This window comes from Pseudochaenichthys georgianus, chromosome 15 (assembly GCF_902827115.2).
Source record: "Pseudochaenichthys georgianus chromosome 15, fPseGeo1.2, whole genome shotgun sequence".
Taxonomy (NCBI): domain Eukaryota; kingdom Metazoa; phylum Chordata; class Actinopteri; order Perciformes; family Channichthyidae; genus Pseudochaenichthys; species Pseudochaenichthys georgianus.
Window position 1 is genome coordinate 38,753,060 of NC_047517.1, and position 19,599 is coordinate 38,772,658.

At 45.8% G+C, this 19,599-nt stretch overlaps 1 protein-coding gene across 1 annotated transcript in view; it reads right to left on the reverse strand.

Moving 5' to 3' along the window:
* The window catches only part of kif20ba (kinesin family member 20Ba), a 91,741-nt gene that overhangs the window by 34,405 nt on the left and 37,737 nt on the right, over window positions 1–19,599 (reverse strand). Inside the window, exons 17-24 of the mRNA XM_071205613.1 lie at window positions 17,300–18,273; window positions 14,023–14,161; window positions 11,750–11,872; window positions 9,069–9,120; window positions 8,442–8,567; window positions 8,116–8,249; window positions 6,282–6,437; window positions 5,151–5,327 (exon numbers count right to left, since the gene is read on the reverse strand). Of these exons, the coding sequence (XP_071061714.1) occupies window positions 5,151–5,327; window positions 6,282–6,437; window positions 8,116–8,249; window positions 8,442–8,567; window positions 9,069–9,120; window positions 11,750–11,872; window positions 14,023–14,161; window positions 17,300–18,273 (1,881 nt within the window). The remainder of the gene's footprint in view (window positions 1–5,150; window positions 5,328–6,281; window positions 6,438–8,115; window positions 8,250–8,441; window positions 8,568–9,068; window positions 9,121–11,749; window positions 11,873–14,022; window positions 14,162–17,299; window positions 18,274–19,599) is intronic.

Sequence of the window (19,599 nt, forward strand, 5' to 3'; positions counted from 1 at the left end):
AAAGAGCGGATATGTCACTGCTGTATCGAGTTGTCCTTCATATCCTCCGTGGATTCCCAGATAAAGACGCCAGGCATAAAATGAGCGCCTATTATCCGTAAAACAATACGGCTCTAACCAGACATGAGCAGAGCGTCAATTTGATTTGTGGAATCCTTACAGCCTGCCCTTCACACCGGCTGTTCTGCAGCTGCGTGACAGATATTATGTCATTCTGAAAAAGCTCACAGAAGCTCAGCGGGGAAATGTTATGCAGCGCATCGGAAACCGAGATGCTAACGGAGCTGAGTCACACAGAGCGGGAAGAAAAGAACAAGACCTGACGAGTGGAAGATAGTATTGACCCAAACGCCTGAAACGCTGCTCACAAGTTTAAGAACATCTGCCGCCACGTTCACTCGTGGAAAAGGGTGTTCTTAATGTATCTGCCTCTGTTGAATTGTGTTTTCCGTTAGCTTCTATTTCTCAAGACTTTGACCAAAATAATCTGTAGAAGTCTCTCTGGTCAAATTGTCTTGTGTAAATAATTCGCCTTAAGCACCTTTTAGATATTTGACTAGGGGTGGGCGATATGACGATATTAGGTCTCCACGATATGCTTTTTCAGAGATATCGTCCTATCGTGATAAAAAAATAAATAAAAAATAATAGCGGGAGGGGAAGAGGCTCTCCGTGCGCGGCGCAGGGGGCTATGACAGCGGACGGAGAGCCTCTTCCCCTCCCGCTCCCCCAGCCTCCCCTACTGATTTTAATTTCACCATATATCAAGCCCGATCGATTTCACAATGTCAGCGCACCTCTGCTTTCGTTCAGTCCGAGTTGTTTGACACGCTCCCAAAGTCCCCGCCCCCTTTCTTTGCAGCGAGGGAAAATACACTGTTGGCAGTCTGCACACACAGCAATAATGGACGGAGAGTCAGATTCTGATGTAGAAGATTTCCCAAAAAGAACTCTACGTCTGTGGTATGGAAATATTTTGGATATACAGACACGGAGCAAACAAATGTAATTTGCAAAATGTGCAAAAAAGGAAATTTCAAAGCGACAGATGGCAACACGTCGGGCTTACGAGGTCTGTTACTCCTTTTTGTTTTAGTTTCTGTTACCTTGTAGGTGCTTGTACTGTTGAACTTGAAAAATAACCATAATAACCGACATGAAAAAATATCGTGATATATATCGTCTATCGTGATACTGCTTGAAAATATCGTGATAACATATTTTTCAATATCGCCCACCCCTATATTTGACCATGTGTTCTTTTCCCCTGCCTAACGTCAAGGTGGGTTCTTGCAAGATATCTTATTTAAAAAAGTTGAAATAACGCTGAATGAAACCCTTGTTGCTTCAAACTCTCAGTCACCTCTGGATGAATCTCGACGTTCACAGCAGGTGGTTTTGCTTTAACGGATGATGGGAATGAATGTCTCCGGATCATTAACTGGACCGTGTGCAGTAGGGATGTGCATCTCCATCACTGAGGCCGATGCGATGCGCATCTCGATACGTTGCCACGATACGATACATTAACGATACATTTGAAACACCAGGCGATGCGATACGATACGATTCACCCCTGTTGCGATACAGTTCGATACGATTTGATTCAACATTATGCGATTCGGTGCGATACGATGCGATTCAACACGATGCAAAAATAATGATACTTCAATTTGGTACGACAGAGGATTTTTGTTTTATTCCTTATATGCAGCAAATCATACATTAACAAAAAAGTGCTTTACATATTTGGTGCTGCACATCCCATCATGCCGTTTATTTGTTTACCTTTAAAAGCTCTCCAGAGTACCATGTGATAACACCTCGCAGTTACACAATGTAAGGATGCATTGCTCATGATTAACAAATAACAGCTACCATGGTGCCATGCCCATACAGCTGCTGCCTGATGTGCTGAACACTCATAGGCTAACTCACCAGTGGGTTCTATAGGAACAATAAAGAATATAAATAACCTTTCTCAAACAGGTATTTCATAACTGCTCACAGTGAGGAAGACATTGAGCTGTGATTGGCCGTCACAGGCTGCTGTAAACTAAACACCTCTCTCTGACAGAACACCTCACCGAGTGATTTAACTCAGTCTAACTTCCAGGTTTCTCTTTTCAGCCGCAGACCCCATGTCGCCTCTTTATGTGCGTCGCTAAGTTCCTCGTACTACGTGTGTACTTTAAAGTGGCTCAGCATCGCTAACAATTTGCGAGCGATGTTTCAAGTTGACCGTCTGTAGTATATAGTGCCGCGCACATATACCATCAGGACGTTACTGATGGGGTGCGGCTGCGGAGTGATACTGTGTGTATGCAAGCCCGCATCTAGGACGGATCTATGTATCATGGCTGGAGACCTGTTGAGTAATAAAGATGCCTCATACAAAGGTCTACGGATACCTTATTACTCTCCATGACCTGCGGTCAGCTATATAGCATAAAGGACTATTACACCGTCTTTCTGGAACAATCCGAAGTGTTGCCAAACGTTTGATTTGTAGGTATTTGTCGGTGCGCTGTGTTTCTCTTTCTCCTCAACTTCCGTGTGTGTTGATAACTGAGACTCTCGGCCTCCGTAGTGGCGAAGCAAATATCAAAGATCGTCTCTGCTGAGCGTTGACAAGATGAGGGGATTTTATATGAATGAATCGGTTTTTTAGCGATGCAAAGACGCTACGCAATCGATGCATCGCGAGTTCAACCCAAACTGTAGCCGATGTGCACTCTTTCAACCGGTGCACTCGCATCGTGAACGTTTATGCCGGTGCACCGATGCGAATCGGTGAATCTTAACATCTCTAGTGTGCAGAGGGTGAAGCACACTACTAGGATGTCTCAAACTACTTTTTCTTGAAGGTGAAACAATCCAATAAAAGCCATCACAGGAGGAATGATATCTGGACGTACGAGCATGTGTCCTCCCTCTCCATCTCTAAACTCTCCTGGTCGCTTCGGTGTAAAAAGCAGACCCTTCTGACATCTTCAGTGTGTTATGCTAGATCAAATCTGCACACCTATGTAAATATATTCAACATGTTCATACAAACGCTCAACTTCTTACTCTGATATCCTGTTTCTATAGTTACCGTTATGGCAGAATCCTTATTACAGCGTGTTTCTAGCTTATTTGTGAAGGGAACAGAGGTCAGAGAGGCTCCATTAGCCACTTTCACACTTTGCCGCACTTAGTTCCCAGCACTTGGTGCCCCCATGGAACTAAGAGCCGATCGCGTTCACACCGGACGGAATAAGTTCCCTGAGGGAAGATTACGCAAATGAAGCCGCTGACGTCACTTCTTCATCTTCTGCTTTGGGTTTACTGGCAGGCCGGAAGTCCCCGGAGCTGGGGACTGACTTCCGAGTAAATCGCCAGAACGCCGACACCTCCTCATCTCCACCGTTGCCATAAGTTAGTCTCTCTGCGTTGGTGCGCGGGGCTAATGCTAATGCTAATAATGCTAATGCGAGCAAATAAAATGGCGGCTTCACAAAACTTCTCAGAGTTTTACGGGGCGTGGTTTGCAATCCGCCCCGCCAATAGAAATTGGTACTTTGTTCTCCTTTGTATGCTTTCACTGTCTGTCCATAGCCTTTATGTGCCTTGTATTCATTCTTATGTGTGCTTTTTAATCTATTCGTGTAATATTATATTTTATTATAATGTTATGTTCATTGTGAAGCACTTTGGCAAACCCTCTGTTTTTAAACTGTGCTATATAAATAAAGTGGATTGGATTGGGTACAAGTTCTCTGAACCAAGTTCTCTTTCTGGTGTGAACGCAAAATCCCAGGAACTAAACGGGAAAAGTACTCCGGTGTGAAAGCGCTTATCGTCTCTTCCGCAATTATCAGCAGATCTTAAGTAAATCGGCAAAGGTCAGAGGAACTCCGAGAGAAGTCTTCCTCAGATATAATCCAGTTAAAGCCTAAAGTCAGCGGTTCATATCCAGCATGCATTAGCTAAGAAACGATAAGGGTGTCGGTGTGTTGGTTAACGTAAGGAAAATGGTATGTGGTCGTGTGCAAACATATATATAGTTTGTTAATTGGATAATTCCTATCCTGCAAGACTCCTCCACCCACTCCATGCAGAGCTAGTGAAGATGAGGAGGAGTACGTTCAGCCACAGACTCATCCCTCCACCACAACGCACCAAGCGCCTCGGACAGTCCTCTGTGCCTGTAGCCATCAGGCTGCACAACAAGGGGTTCAATATGGAAAAGAAATCAAATTAAATCACTGGTCGTAAATATACACTGTTTCCACAACCCATGTTAACATGTCACTTTAACTTATTCCGCACTTTATAACTTAGATGATGACCAAATATGTATATATGCTGACAGTTATTTTACTCTTATTTTTATTTATCTCCTATTTTCATAGTCTTTTATTATTATTATCATTATTTCCTTGATTTTATGTTATTTATTATTTATTTTAGATTTTATTGATCTGTGTGAATCTTTGCTGTACTGTTTTTTTTCACGCTTACCCTGTTGCTGCTTTGTACAACTGAATTTCCCCTCAGGGATTAATAAAGGTCATCTTATCTTATCCTAAAGACGTCATGAGATGATAATAATAATAATGCATTTTATTTATGGGCGCCTTTCAAAGCTCTCAAGGACACCTTACAGAGCATAATTTAAAAAAAAGCAACAAAGAAGAGCACACAGTAATACAAGACTTAAAAAAAAAATACTTACAAAAAAACAGAGACTTAAAAATCAGTTTAGCGGAGATTAAGAAATGGAATACGCCGGTTTAAAAAGGTGTGTTTTCAGGCTGGATTTGAAGGCTGGGAGTGAGTCTGGAACATGTCCACGTTTAGGAGAACTGACAATGTGTGGGCGTTAAACATGATTAGGGACAATGTTCGTGCTTCATTTAGAAAACCTATATCTGCCCTCTGTGTCTGAACTGAATAATAATGCATCTCAACCATGTCTGTGTTGTGTTGACCTCTCTCCGTGTTAACATTGCTTTATCATCGTTGCTGTGTTATTATGTTATCTTTATTTCTGCGTGTGTGAATCCTGTTTCAAGCTCTCGCGCTGTTGCTGCCACAAGCTCCTGGATGTCCCCGAGGGCGTGAATAAGCTTCATCTCATCGTATGTGCTTTGTGTTGCACTGACCTCTGCTGGTGTGTGTGTGCGACTGCTCTGCAGCTGCTGGATGAGCGTCTCCTTCTCCACTTGGCTGGAGAGCAGCTTCTTCAACTGGACCTCCAGAGCGGAGACCAAAGTGTCTCTCTCCGTCCTCCATTCCTCCATCAGCTGCTCCTTCTCCGCCAGCTGGGAGGACAACGACTCCTGGGAACACGCAGACATGACGGTGAGACGTGTTAGTGAGTGTGTGAGTGTGTGAGTGAGTGAGTGAGTGAGTGAGTGAGTGAGTGAGTGAGTGAGTGAGTGAGTGAGTGAGTGAGTGAGTGAGTGAGTGAGTGAGTGAGTGAGTGTGTGTGTGAGAGTGAGTGAGTGAGTGTGTGAGAGTGTGTGTGTGAGTGTGAGTGTGAGTGTGTGTGTGTGTGTGAGTGTGATGTGTGTGTGTGTGTGTGTGTGTGTGTGTGTGTGTGTGTGTGTGTGTGTGTGTGTGTGTGTGTGTGTGTGTGTGTGTGAGGGAGAAAGACATACAAAGAAATGTAGAATATTATAGTCTTGTGACCATGTTTTATCCTCCGTACGGTGGCCTTTTAGGACATTTCACCTCTATTTTATTACATTGGGGTTACCTAAAAAACGCTAAATAATATATAAACAAATGATTTACTTAATTACACATCCGAAAAGGCGTGGGAAGAAGGTTACACTTATTTAATCCCACCCTGTCTTCCAAAAACTAAATTATTAACATATATATATGTTATGTTGCTGTGTACTGTTGCTTTAAGACAGTGTCTCTCTGGGGGAACACTCGGTTGTTGTGACTGTGTAATCACATCGATAAGTCCACACCCCGAATATAAGGCGACGCCTCTTTTTCAGACTTTAGTCCAGGAAAGAAAACCCGTCTTATATCCGGGTCGATACGGTAACCGTCTAAACGAGATGTTTTGAAGCGGCAGGTTGACTTCATCTCAGCTGTGCTTCAAGGTGATGGCATGTTTTGATATGATTGTGTATTTATTTAAACAAGGACAAAGCATACAGATACATTAATCTCAGAGAAGAGATTAATTATGCTAATTTTGAGGCAGGTACTCAACAACCAATAAAAACATTGCATCACCTCTAACGGTTATAAAACATGATGCAGTATCCTCCTACCAGCTGGCTCTGCTGTCGGGCGTGCCGCTCTCGGTCTTCAGCGAACTTCCTCATCTCCTGGTTCCTCTTGTCCTCCGCCTCTTTAGCCTGGCCAATCAGGAGCAGCTTCTCATCGAGCCACTTCCTGCGCTCGCTCTGATGTTTCTCCGCACACAGCTGGTAGAAAGCAGAGAGGAGCATCTGTTTAACACAGCGGGGTCGACCTCATCGCATGTGGCCCTCAAGAGCTCGGAAAGAATATAATAGGTTTATTACACGGTGACATGCCGCTTTACAGAACCATGGTGCCCATAAACTACATGTCCCACAATGCATCTCATTTTGTGACAAACGCACTGAAGAGACTTGCAATCATTTGTCCGTAGACGCAGTTAATTATGAAGTTGTTACCCTATCCGATAATAACCCAATGCAGAGGCAATAATGTAATATAATACTCTATTTTATATATATATAGTCTGATGCTGCGTTCACACCGGACGCGATGCGATTTTTGGGGGCGCAAATTCGCTCGGGCGGCGAGCATGAACCGGTTGATGCGAACTCCGCGAGGCGATTGAAGGGGCCGCTACAAACGCTCAAGTTCAATTTTTTCAACTCGAGCGCCAAATTCGCGTGACGCAATCTCGCGGTAGCCAATCAGCGGGGAGGATCTCAGCCTGCCGTCACTGACGTTGAACCAGAAAACCATAACATCAGCCGTTAGCTGTTAGCAGTTAGCACTCAGAGCTCTCAGCTCCTCATATCTGTTCAGAAACTAGACAGAAGTTAAACGAGTCCAAACCACAGACTGCCTGTGTCATGGAGGATACAGTCGCTGCTTTATTTATGTCTGTAGGCCGTTGTTGTGAGTGTGGATGGTCGGAGCATATATAACGTTAGCTTAGCAGATCTCCATTCAGAAAACACGCATTTTAAAAAGGGTTGTTCGCCTGCCGTCTGTCTGCAGACTTGTCAAAGCATTAATTCATGGTTTTTACTAACCGGTATCAGTATGTTGTTACTTCGGCATCATTTAGAAACGTGTATTACAATTAAATCACGGTCAAATATGTTCATGTAGTTGTAGTTGTAGCCCCCGTGCCAGCACGTCTTGTTTGAAGATGCGAGTAAACACAGCTGGCAGCCGCGGTGAAACTCGAGCGTTTAGAGCAGGGGGGTCAAACTCAATGTCATCCCGGGCCACATCAGCATTATGGTGGCACTCAAAGGGCCGGTTGTAATTTATATAAATATACATATGTAAATATATAATATATATTAAATAATGTATTATATTACATTATTGTCTCTGCATTGGATTATTATCAGATCTGGTAATATCTTCCTAAATAACTACGTCTGAAAGAAGTCTCGGGCAAATAATTGAAAGTAAATATTCAACAATTACACCAATTGTATATTATATTCTTTGCAAGCTCTCGCGGGCCGCATAAAATTAGGTCGCGGGCCGGATTTGGCCCCCGGGCCTTGAGTTTGACACCCCTGGTTTAGAGCGATGTGAATATTCGCTTCCGGTGTTGCCCGTTGAGTGCAACCATAACGCTGATGTGGCCCGCCATGAATTTGAGTTCGACACCCCTGATTTGTGGATTGAGCTAAATCCCAAATGAAATGCGTATATATAAAGAAATAGTCTTCCTAGTTGTTATTAAAGAACTTCAGCACATAGAGTATAAGTGTGTGTGTTGAAATGAGATATTTAAGTTTAACGAAAACATTTTTACGAGGAACAGTGATTTAGAAATAATGTCGAACCAAATTTGTGGACATTTGACAAAGATGAGAGACAGGTTGTGGATTTATCAAACTGTTAAAAAGTGTCCTTCGTTACCTTGAAGCGTTCCTGCGACTGGGCCACTTCCTGTTTGGCCCGTTTCAGGTCATCCGATTGGCCGGTTGTGGGATTGTTTGTATCGTTTCCACGGCGATCCTGCTGCAACAACATCCCTCTCAACTTCTCCACCTCTGACACCAGAGAAGAAGACACGGAACATGTTGTTTTAATCAGGACCAGGATTTAGTCAAACTAAAATGTAGAAAGACAGCTGGAGAACTATTTAACACGGCACAAAGGTCACGAGGAGCAGGTGAGTTGTAATGAGGACTTGAAGATGTTTTCTGCGATAAGAAAATCAATGCTCGGTCTTTGCTCCTTACCGCTGGAGAGCTCCTGGATGACGTTGAGTTTCTCCTCCAGGACGGTTTCCATCTGCTGCTGCGTCTCCTCCTGCTCCGTCAGAGCCAGACGCATATCCTGCATCACACGCTGCGTGGCTTCAAGCTCTGGACACACACACACACACACACACACACACACACACACACACACACACACACACACACACACACACACACACACACACACACACACACACACACACACACACACACACACACACACACACACACACCCACACACACACACACACACACACACACACACACACACACACACACACACACACACACACACACACACACACACACACACACACACACACACACACACACACACACACACACACACACACACACACACACACACACACACAGACACACGTTTGCAAATTAGTTATCTAATATATCATATTCTATTTTATTTGTATTTACTTACAAATCTCAAAACATTCTGTTTCACTATGTTATCTGTTTTATGTGTTCTATGTTATATATATATCTGTATATATATATATATATATATATATATAGTTCGTTGGAGGAGCCTGTGGCTGCAGCTGCTGAGCACATGGCGATAAAGCGTTGCATCGAGCGCACGCTGTTTACCTGTGCAGGGCGTCTGGGGGAGCGAGGCGGCCTTGGAGTCAGAGGATTGTTCCTAAAGGAGTCAAGGAAGGAGATCAATAATAACAATGCATTATATTTACATAGCGCTTTTCTAGAGACTCAAAGAAATGTTCCAGAGCATAACAACATAATTAAACAACGCACTTAAAATATATAAAACACAACATTAATTACAGATTAAAAGCAGTTCTGAAGAGGCGAGTTTTGATTTGGGATTTGAACAACATCAACACGTCAGTGAGGAGATCACTACGTCAGTGAGGAGATCACTACGTCAGTGAGGAGATCACTACGTCAGTGAGGAGATCACTACGTCAGTGAGGAGATCACTACGTCAGTGAGGAGATCACTACGTCAGTGAGGAGATCAACTACGTCAGTAAGGAGATCACTACGTCAGTGAGGAGATCACTACGTCAGTGAGGAGATCACTACGTCAGTGAGGAGATCACTACGTCAGTAAGGAGATCACTACGTCAGTAAGGAGATCACTACGCGAGTAAGGAGATCACTACGTCAGTAAGGAGATCACTACGTCAGTGAGGAGATCACTACGTCAGTGAGGAGACCACTACGTCAGTAAGGAGACCACTACGTCAGTGAGGAGATCACTACGCCAGTGAGGAGATCACTACGCCAGTAAGGAGATCACTAGGTCAGTAAGGAGATCACTAGGTCAGTAAGGAGATCACTAGGTCAGTGAGGAGACCACTACGTCAGTGAGGAGATCACTACGTCAGTGAGGAGATCACTACGTCAGTAAGGAGATCACTACGTCAGTGAGGAGATCACTACGTCAGTGAGGAGATCACTACGTCAGTAAGGAGATCACTACGTCAGTGAGGAGATCACTACGTCAGTAAGGAGATCACTACGTCAGTGAGGAGATCACTACGTCAGTAAGGAGATCACTACGTCAGTAAGGAGATCACTACGTCAGTAAGGAGATCACTACGTCAGTGAGGAGATCACTACGTCAGTGAGGAGATCACCTACGTCAGTAAGGAGCATCACTTTACGTCAGTAAGGCGATTCACTACGTCATGTAAGGAGATCACTACGATCAGTAAGGAGATCAACTACGTCTAGTGAAGGAAGATCACTACGTTCAAGTAAGGAGACTCACTACGTCCAGTTAGGAGATCACTACAGTGCAGTGAGGACGATCACTACTGTCAGTAAGGAGATCACTACCGTCGAGTAAGGAGGCTCACTACGTCAGTAAGGATATCACTACGTCAGTGAGGAGATCACTAGGGGTCAGCGTAAGGAGATCACTACGTCAGTAAGGAGATCACTACGCCAGTTAAGGAGACCACTACGCCAGTGAGGAGACTCACTACGCCAGTAAGGAGCATCCACTACGTCAGTAGTAAGGAGATCCACTACGACCAGTGATGGAGTACCACTACGCCAGTGAGGAGATCACTACGTCCAGTGCATGGAGATCACTACGTCAGTAAGGAGATCACTACGTCAGTGAGGAGATCACTACGTCAGTGAGGAGATCACTACGTCAGTAAGGAGATCACTACGTCAGTATGATCACTACGTCAGTAAGGAGACCACTACGCCAGTGAGGAGACCACTACGCCAGTAAGGAGATCACTACGTCAGTAAGGAGATCACTACGCCAGTGAGGAGATCACTACGCCAGTGAGGAGATCACTACGTCAGTGAGGAGACCACTACGCCAGTGAGGAGATCACTACGTCAGTGAGGAGATCACTACGTCAGTGAGGAGATCACTACGTCAGTAAGGAGATCACTACGTCAGTAAGGAGATCACTAGGTCAGTGAGGAGACCACTACGTGTCAGTGAGGAGATCACTAGGTCAGTGAGGAGACCACTACGTCAGTGAGGAGATCACTACGTCAGTGAGGAGACCACTACGTCAGTGAGGAGACCACTACGTCAGTGAGGAGATCACTACGTCAGTGAGGAGATCACTACGCCAGTAAGGAGATCACTACGTCAGTGAGGAGACCACTACGTCAGTGAGGAGACCACTACGCCAGTGAGGAGATCACTACGCCAGTGAGGAGATCACTACGTCAGTGAGGAGATCACTACGCCAGTAAGGAGACCACTACGTCAGTAAGGAGACCACTACGTCAGTAAGGAGATCACTACGTCAGTAAGGAGACCACTACGTCAGTAAGGAGACCACTACGTCAGTAAGGAGATCACTACGTCAGTAAGGAGACCACTACGCCAGTGAGGAGACCACTACGTCAGTGAGGAGACCACTACGTCAGTAAGGAGATCACTACGCCAGTGAGGAGACCACTACGTCAGTGAGGAGATCACTACGTCAGTAAGGAGATCACTACGTCAGTGAGGAGATCACTACGTCAGTGAGGAGATCACTAGGTCAGTAAGGAGATCACTACGTCAGTGAGGAGATCACTACGTCAGTGAGGAGATCACTACGTCAGTGAGGAGATCACTAGGTCAGTAAGGAGATCACTACGTCAGTAAGGAGATCACTACATCAGTGAGGAGATCACTACGTCAGTGAGGAGATCACTACGTCAGTAAGGAGATCACTACGTCAGTAAGGAGATCACTACGTCAGTGAGGAGATCACTACGTCAGTGAGGAGATCACTACGCCAGTGAGGAGATCACATGTTCATTGGAAAGAGGGATGTGTGTTACCACTCGGAGCGCCTGGATGGTTCTGTCTCGGCCGGCGACGTCGGACTGAAGCTGCCTCTTGGATTTCTCCGTGTCCGTCAGCTTCTGCTTCGAACGCTTCTCCTCTTCTCTCATGGCCGAGATCTTGGGGAAGAAACGAGAGATGACGCAACATCACACACACACGTCATGTTGGGCTCGGGTCCACGAAGCCGCGCCAGCGTCTCTCTAAAATAGTTTCCTTTATAAATCGCCTGCTTTCGAGTTTCAACAACAATGAAAAGAGACGGCGTAATAAGGCAGCAGAACCACAAGGAGACTAATTCTCCCGTAATAATAACACCAAACAAATATGGGTTATTCTTATGTTAGTTGCCCCCTTTCACACTTTGTAAATATAATGACTATTAAAGGGCCAACATACGGCTACCAGCATAATAAGACCAACACTCAGGGACAGCAACTTCCTTACTGACAATACATCAGCACTAATTAGACGGTTATTGAGGAAAAACTAATGGCTTCTTACTTAGAATATGGTCATGTAGAATAAGGCATCACTATGTGTTTATAATGACTAATAAAGAGCCAATATACATGTTAGTTAACAACTAGGGAGGAAGCTGCTGGTTCCCTCGGCTAAAAAAGCAACAGGACTTCTCCACAGGATTTTGGAAAACAGCTGGAAAAAAAGTCTGTGGGAAACGAACCTGATCAGCCGGATAATCTCCACATGTCTACCCTACTTTTATCATGTTCTGATCATAAGTCTAACGGCCAGAAGCTAACGTTATGCCCTAAAGCACATGTGTCAAACTCGAGGCCCGGGGGCCAAATCAGGGCCGTGGTGGATTTCATTTCGGCCCGCAGGATAATTTCTAATTCCTGTTAGATCTGGCCCTCCGGTATATTGCACCTTCCCTGCATCCTGAGGGTCTCCTCCGCTCAGAGCCCAAACATTGATGACCTTGCCCCAAAGATGAGATGCCAAGTGTCTGAACTAGCATCTCAGAGCAGCACACTGAGTTCAATGGATGCTTCCTTCTGCACTTTCTCTCACGACAACAGGGCATGTTGGGTTTCTCTCTGAGGGGAATAGTTTTGTTGAAGCTGTTGTTGGCCTGTGGGGAAATGTACTCATGAGAAGTGACTCTGGAGAAGCTGCTGATAGAGCCATGAGAAATGAATGCAGCTGATTATTTAATGTTGTTTTTATAGCAATAATTTAAGCTTTGTTAGTTCCAGGTTCAATATGTGCAATAAGTTCATTTCAATAAGTTCTGCAGTAAGCATTGAACCAGTCCGGCCCTCCACTAGCACCCATTTCTTCAGTTTGGCCCACTGTGTATTTGAGTTTGACTCGCCTGCTCTCAAGGAACTACAGCCGAGTCCAGCAGCACGACTTCAACGTCACGCCGACTTCAGATCCAGATTCAAACACACAGATTCTAGATGGAACGAGTTGAAGCGTTTGTTTGAACACTTTGCAGGAGGCAGGGACTTGCTTTCAAGCAGAACAGAAACTAACTGAAGTCACATGGAAGACCCTTTAAGACCCTTTAAGACCCTTTCCATACATGTTAAGACCTCATCGCCACTTGGAGTTCTAACCGGTTACCTTGGCGACACACTTCACCTCACATTGACTACATACAGTATTGATCGTCCTTCCTCCTTCTCTTCCAATCATTTGGACGCAGACTTGCATTTCCCCGTAACGATGTTGTTTAACAACCGGCGTAAACGGACCTTCGCGCTATCGAGCAGTGAGCGGGCGATGTCCTGTTCAGATGACGTCAGACCCAACGGGACGCCATCAATAAACCACAGAATCACACGACACGCCTACGCCATGACTACATTCAGGCCGACGGTAGAACACGACCTCTCTGGACCACTCAGATACTTACTGGAAACTAGATACAAAATGTAAGACCTTGGGAAATGCCGTTTAATACTTTTTAATAGCCTTCATTTTCGCTAAATTGATTTATCAACTTGTAATACTTTTTAAGACTCCGCACCGGCCACCCTGCCGCAACCATCGTTTTTCAGACACGTCAACTCTTCAGAAATCTGATGTATTTAATGTCGTAGAACAAAACGTGATCAGTCTCTTCAACTTGTGTCAACCACAGACCTTAGTTCAGATATTTTCCCAAAACTAGTTCAAAACAACATTGCCTCTGAGACGAGGGAACCGGAAGCGGTGAAATGCTGACTCGCTTCCAGGTGTCAGGACTAATTCCTGCCCCTCTCTACGGAGCAAAGGACAGAGAATAGACGTGGTGTACCTCCTTCTGGACCTGCTGGATCTGCTTTTTGTAGTCGGCCAGTTGCTCTTTGAGGTCTGACGAGTCGTCCTCTTTCCTCTGAAGGTCGACGCTCAGACTCTTCACTTTGTCCGAGTCCTGCTTGGTGCTTTCTTTTAGTCTGGGAGGGAGACAGGCGAGATAACGATGAGCTGCAAACCATTGCTCAAAAACAGACGGGAGAGAGCACTGCGACCTCCTGAACAGCTTCTTCACACAGAGGGACTTCAACGGCAGCGTAATAGGAAGAAAATGTATTTTACGATGACAGAACGATATAGTTTGATACAGGAGGTACTATAGAGAGTGTCTTACCCTTTATCTCCAGAGAGCAGGATAATAAACTTCAAGGTAACAGCACAACACACTGAAGAATGCTCTCTGGTAGCTCATTTGATTAAGTCCAATATACTGATATTACATTCGGCGCGTTCACACCGCAGTACTTTTCCCACAAAGGTTCATCAGAACTCTTTAGTTCTGGAACTAAGATCGCGTTCACACCAGAATAAGTCCCTGGGGGTGGATTAGGCAAATGAAGCCGCTGACGTCACTTCTTCTTCTTCTGCTTTGGGTTTACCGGCAGGCCGCAACCCACTTCACGGCGTATACTGCCGCCCAAAGTCCCCGGCCGGAAGTCCCCGGAGTTGGGGAAGGCTTCAGTAGAAGCTGCTGGGACTCCCAGCAGCTTCTACTGAAGCCTTCCGAGTAAATCGCCAGAACGCCGACACCTCCTCATCTCCACCGCTCCCATGTTTTATTTTGTGTTGCCATAAGTTAGTCTCTCTGCGTTGGTGCGCTGAGCTAATGCTAATGCTAATGTTAATGCGAGGATAATAAAATGGTGGCTTCACAAAACTTTTTGGGAGTTTTACGGGGCGTGGTTTGCAATCCGCCCGCCAGCCAATCAGACATAGGAACCTTTTTCTCCCACGAAAGTCCCTGCTCTCTAGCAGGGACTGAAAAGGGGGTGAAAAGATTCTCATGAACTAATTTGAGTTCCGGCTCTTTTTGGTGTGAACGCAACATTTCGGAACTACATCGGAACTAAAGTGGGAAAAGTACTGCGGTGTGAAAGCTTCTAATCCTATGAGCCCTATTTAAAAGAGTTACCAGCTCTAGTCAATTATAATAACTCACAAGAAGTTTAGAGGCCATGTCACAAAGTTAGATTGACACAAGTTTCTACATCGGCAAAATGTATCATTCATGTTCTATTTCGTATATGGCTTCGCCCTCTAAGGCTATCGCTATTGGGTAACCCCCCTGCGCACCCGCGCAGCACTGAAACACTCCCACCCGCATGGTGGGCCCCACCCTCGGGCTCCCTTCCGGTATAAATAGGAAGGAGACCCGACAATCTGCTCCCTCTTTTCTTCAGCACCTCGTTACTGAAGCACAGAGACACTAACGGCCCGTCCACACTACAGCGTCGGAAGCGTCGAAAGCTCCAATCTGCCCATTCACTTTCAATGGGGTGACGTCACGTAGCCGCGCTTTTTCGCCGAACTGAATTGTGGGTAGCAGAGCGGTCCGTCTCAGCCGTCTCAGGCGTCAGAAGTTGAACAATGTGCAACTTCTGACGCCGGAGACGCCGGAGTAGCCAGCGCCAGCCAATCAAATCCCGTTTCGGAAAATCTGACAGCTGAAGCCGTAGCCAATCAAACCGCGTCTAAGCTGGGAGAGATATCCCGCCGTTCATTTCTATATTTCAAAAAAAGTCGGAGGAGAAACTAACTATCGCCGTAGCAATCACCCGGTTTTGTATGACCAGACCCTCTTCACCTACCGGGACACAAACCGGAGGAACCAGGCATGGAGGGAGGTGGCAGAGACAGTGGGAGAAGCTGGTAGGGTTTCGCCTGTTTGGGGAGTTTATATATATATTGCTCCCATACAATCCCCGGGGTCAGAGCTCTCAGCCAGCATGTCGCATGCACACACTGCGCCCGTCTCCCCTCGGCCGACAGGAAGCGAAGACCGGAGACTCTCGCTGCTGCGGCCGAGGAGGACGATTGGCCCGTCCAGGCTTTGGAGGCCGTGGACGGCAGCATGTCCCTGGAGCCGAGTGCCGGCTACCCGTCTGCTCGCAGGGAGCCGCTGTTCCCCCTCTTTTTGTCACTGGGCAAAGTGTGACCTTCGTCTCTACTTCTCACAGCGGCAGGTATGTATTGTTCCCAGCCTTCGTCCCCTCATGGAGAATATTCATGTTTGCTATATTCCAGGGACGGTGATGCGCCTTTCGCATGGCGCAACAGGCAGGGGGTGCTATTGAGCAGGTGTGTCTGTGCTTCTAGTGCCGGGCGGACCCAGAGGGGCGCAGACTACATCTTGCTTCGCCCTTAACAATAGCGATAGCCTTAGAGGGCGAAGCCATATACGAAATAGAACTGGGGTTACCTACTGTAACCCAGCTCCTATGAGTAATGGCGCAGCCCTCTCAGCGCTGGGCCCCACTGGCTCCACGAACAGCTGAAGAAAAGTTATTTGTATGGGAGCAGATTGTCGGGCCACCTTCCTATTTATACCGGAAGGAAGCCCGAGGGTGGGGGTGGACGACAAGTGTTTCAGTGCTGCGCGGGGGTGCAGGGGGATTACCCAATAGCGATAGCCTTAGAGGGCTACGCCAACAGTAGAAGTGGAAGTTACAGTCGGTAACTTCAGTTGCTTTATGTATATTTTTGCAGATTTGATCACATTTTCAGAAGAGCCATTATAAATCCATAAAAGAACCAAACTTCATGATTTTAGTTGTGTGACAAAGTAGTATGTGCTCCAATCCCTCGCTCACAGAAAAATAAGAGTTGTAGAAATTACTGAAAAGTCAAGACCGTCATGAAATACAGGTTCTTTATATGCAAACTTTTGACCGCAACGGTATATCACCTGAGCTGTTTGAAAGGTCCCCGACATGTCTCTGAAGTGTCCGATCAGCTCATTTCAGAAAAGGTTTTTATATAAATGGATCGGGACAAAAAGAGAGGGGGTCTTGTTCCGGAAACCTCCCAAAGCTCTTAGCACAGAGGGGGGGGGGGGACATGGTTATGTATAAAAGACGTGAAAAAGTGGATTTTGCCTAATAGGTGACCTTTAAAAGTTCCAACATAACATTTTGCGGTACTTCCAGCTTCTCAGAGTTTATTTTCTAGTCTTTTAAATGATCCCACGCCTTGTCTTTTCATGCTGCTGCAACGCAAACATTTCCCAAATTGGGATCAATAAAGTACTTTTTATCTTCATCTTATAATAAGGGGGTTACCTGTTGATTTCCTCGCCTCTCTTCTCCAGCGCCTCGTCTTTCTGAGCGATGGCTTCATGAGCGACGGCCATCATTTCCCTGCGTCTCTCCGCCTCTTTCCGTCTGTTCTCCTGCAGCGTTTGGATCTCCTCCTCCTCCCGACGCTCCTTCAGGGAGGCCATCTTTGCCTCTCTCTCTGCGGACTCTTCGGTCACCGCCGCTAGCTTCTCCTGCAGCTGTTCCTGCAGCAGCTGAGATGCAGTCCTGCTTTCCTCCATGTCTGAAACCTCTGCCTTCAGGGACGTGATCTCAGTGTGCAGATCAGAGTTCAGCCTCTTCAGATCTTCGTCAGCAGCGGAGGAGACGGAGCGGTTTGATTCTGTTAGCTTAGCTTCTTCTAGCTGTACTTTAAGCGACTCCGTGCTTTGCGCCTGCTCACTGAGCTTTAACTTGAGGTCGTTTACAGTCTCGCCGAAGGTCGTTTCCTGCACGCTCAGTTTGCGTTTGAACTCATCCAGATGCTTTTGGGATTCCACTTCCTGTTCTCGCAGCTTCTCAGTGAACTCCTTTGATGCCAGGATGTGTTCTCTCGGCTGCTTCACGTCTTCAGCGTCGTGTGCGTCCTCCGGTGGCTGCTGCAACATCTCCTCCAGCTCCTGAAGCTGCTTCTTAAGATCTTCAATCTGTTGTTTTAAAGCTGCTTCTTGTTGATTTTGCTGCTGTTGTTGTTGTTGTTGTTGTTGTTCTCTTGCTTGTCCGAGATCTTCCTCCAGCTCCAGCATTTCTCTCTCACTGTTCTCCTTTTGCTCGGCCAGGTTCTTCCTGAGCTCGGACACTTCTTCTCTCAGTTGATCATCAGACGTGGCGGAAGTCTGCGCTTCCTGTTTCAGGCTTTGCACTTCCTGCGTCAGGCTGAGAACCAGGGAGGTTTTCTGCTGCAAATCCTTGCGGTTTTGCTCCAGTTTTTCAGTTGTTCTCGCCGTCACATTGGTCACCTGTGGTCATTTAGAAAGATAGCACTCTCTTTAGTCATGTATCAAAGGGACTATTTAATTAAACACACACAAACTAGGGCTGTACGATTATGGCAAAAATCATTATCACGATTATTTTGGTCAATAATCACAATTATTAAAAACGATTTACTTTGAAAACATCAATTTATTGAAAAAAAGAATGTGAACAGTTTCTTTTTAACAGTTGATTACCCTGAACTTTAAGTATAATTCAACTGAAAAACAAATTGAAATAATAATCGTTTTATTTCGTTGTTTTGGTAATCGTTAAAATCGTAATCGAGATTAATTAATTGCACGGCCCTAACACAAACACCTTTCTACTATTTGTCTTCCGACGATCAAATACTCAAATGTCAGCGGTTATCCAGCTCCATATGAGACGATGACTCCCACCCTCTAGTTGTCCCAAAGAGTAGAACGAAGCGGTTCAAAAACTGTTTTATCCCAGCAGCTATAGATGAGAGTAACACCTACGTCACTTCCGGGCGAAAATTACAGCCCCGCCCACTTTTGGGGGGAAACAACGCTTTCATTTGAATGGCGATCAATACAAATTCTGAAGTTGTTGCCAATCCGATCAGAAATGTTTGAAAACCGTGGATTTTCTGATCTTCAAAGAGCCCGGTTACGATAGCCAGTCAGGCAAACAGTTACATTCAATCATTGGAAATCGATATGGCTCGATATGTGGGTTAAATTAAAATCATTACGCATTTCCACTACAGCACGGAGCTCGCTTTAAGGGGCCCGGCCCGTTTTTGGATGCGTTTCCACTTAGCGTAGTTCCGGCTAGCGGGTACTATTTCACAGTTTTTCTGGCCCCAGAAAATCGAGGTTCTTTCCGGGCCAACAACCGGGCTGAGCATGCTAAACTAGAGAGAGAATCGCTGGCAAGGGGGCAACTGTTAGGGAATATTTCTCCTTTACTCCTAGATATTTATCCTCGTGCCTTTTGACATTTATGACCAACCCTGACGTCTGTTATCTCCCTTAAGGAATGGGCGGCCCCAGCCAAATGGTGTTGTTCCCAGTTTATGACCGGTCAACTCTCGGTCACAAATGGTTTATGGTTGTGAGAACGCTGGCTTCGAGGCCATTGAGGGTCAGACGGAAGTGATTCAGGGTGCCCAGCTGTTTAGTCCATCTCCCCGTATATGTTGTTTACTCTCTCTGAACTAGTTAAAAGGGCTATCGAGAGAGAGAGGGTCTTGAGAATCGATGTGGCAACTCTCCGGTGCAGTCAGAACCTCCGGCTGCTGTGACTTGTGATGTGAATCCTCCGGCCGATACTCGTAATAAACC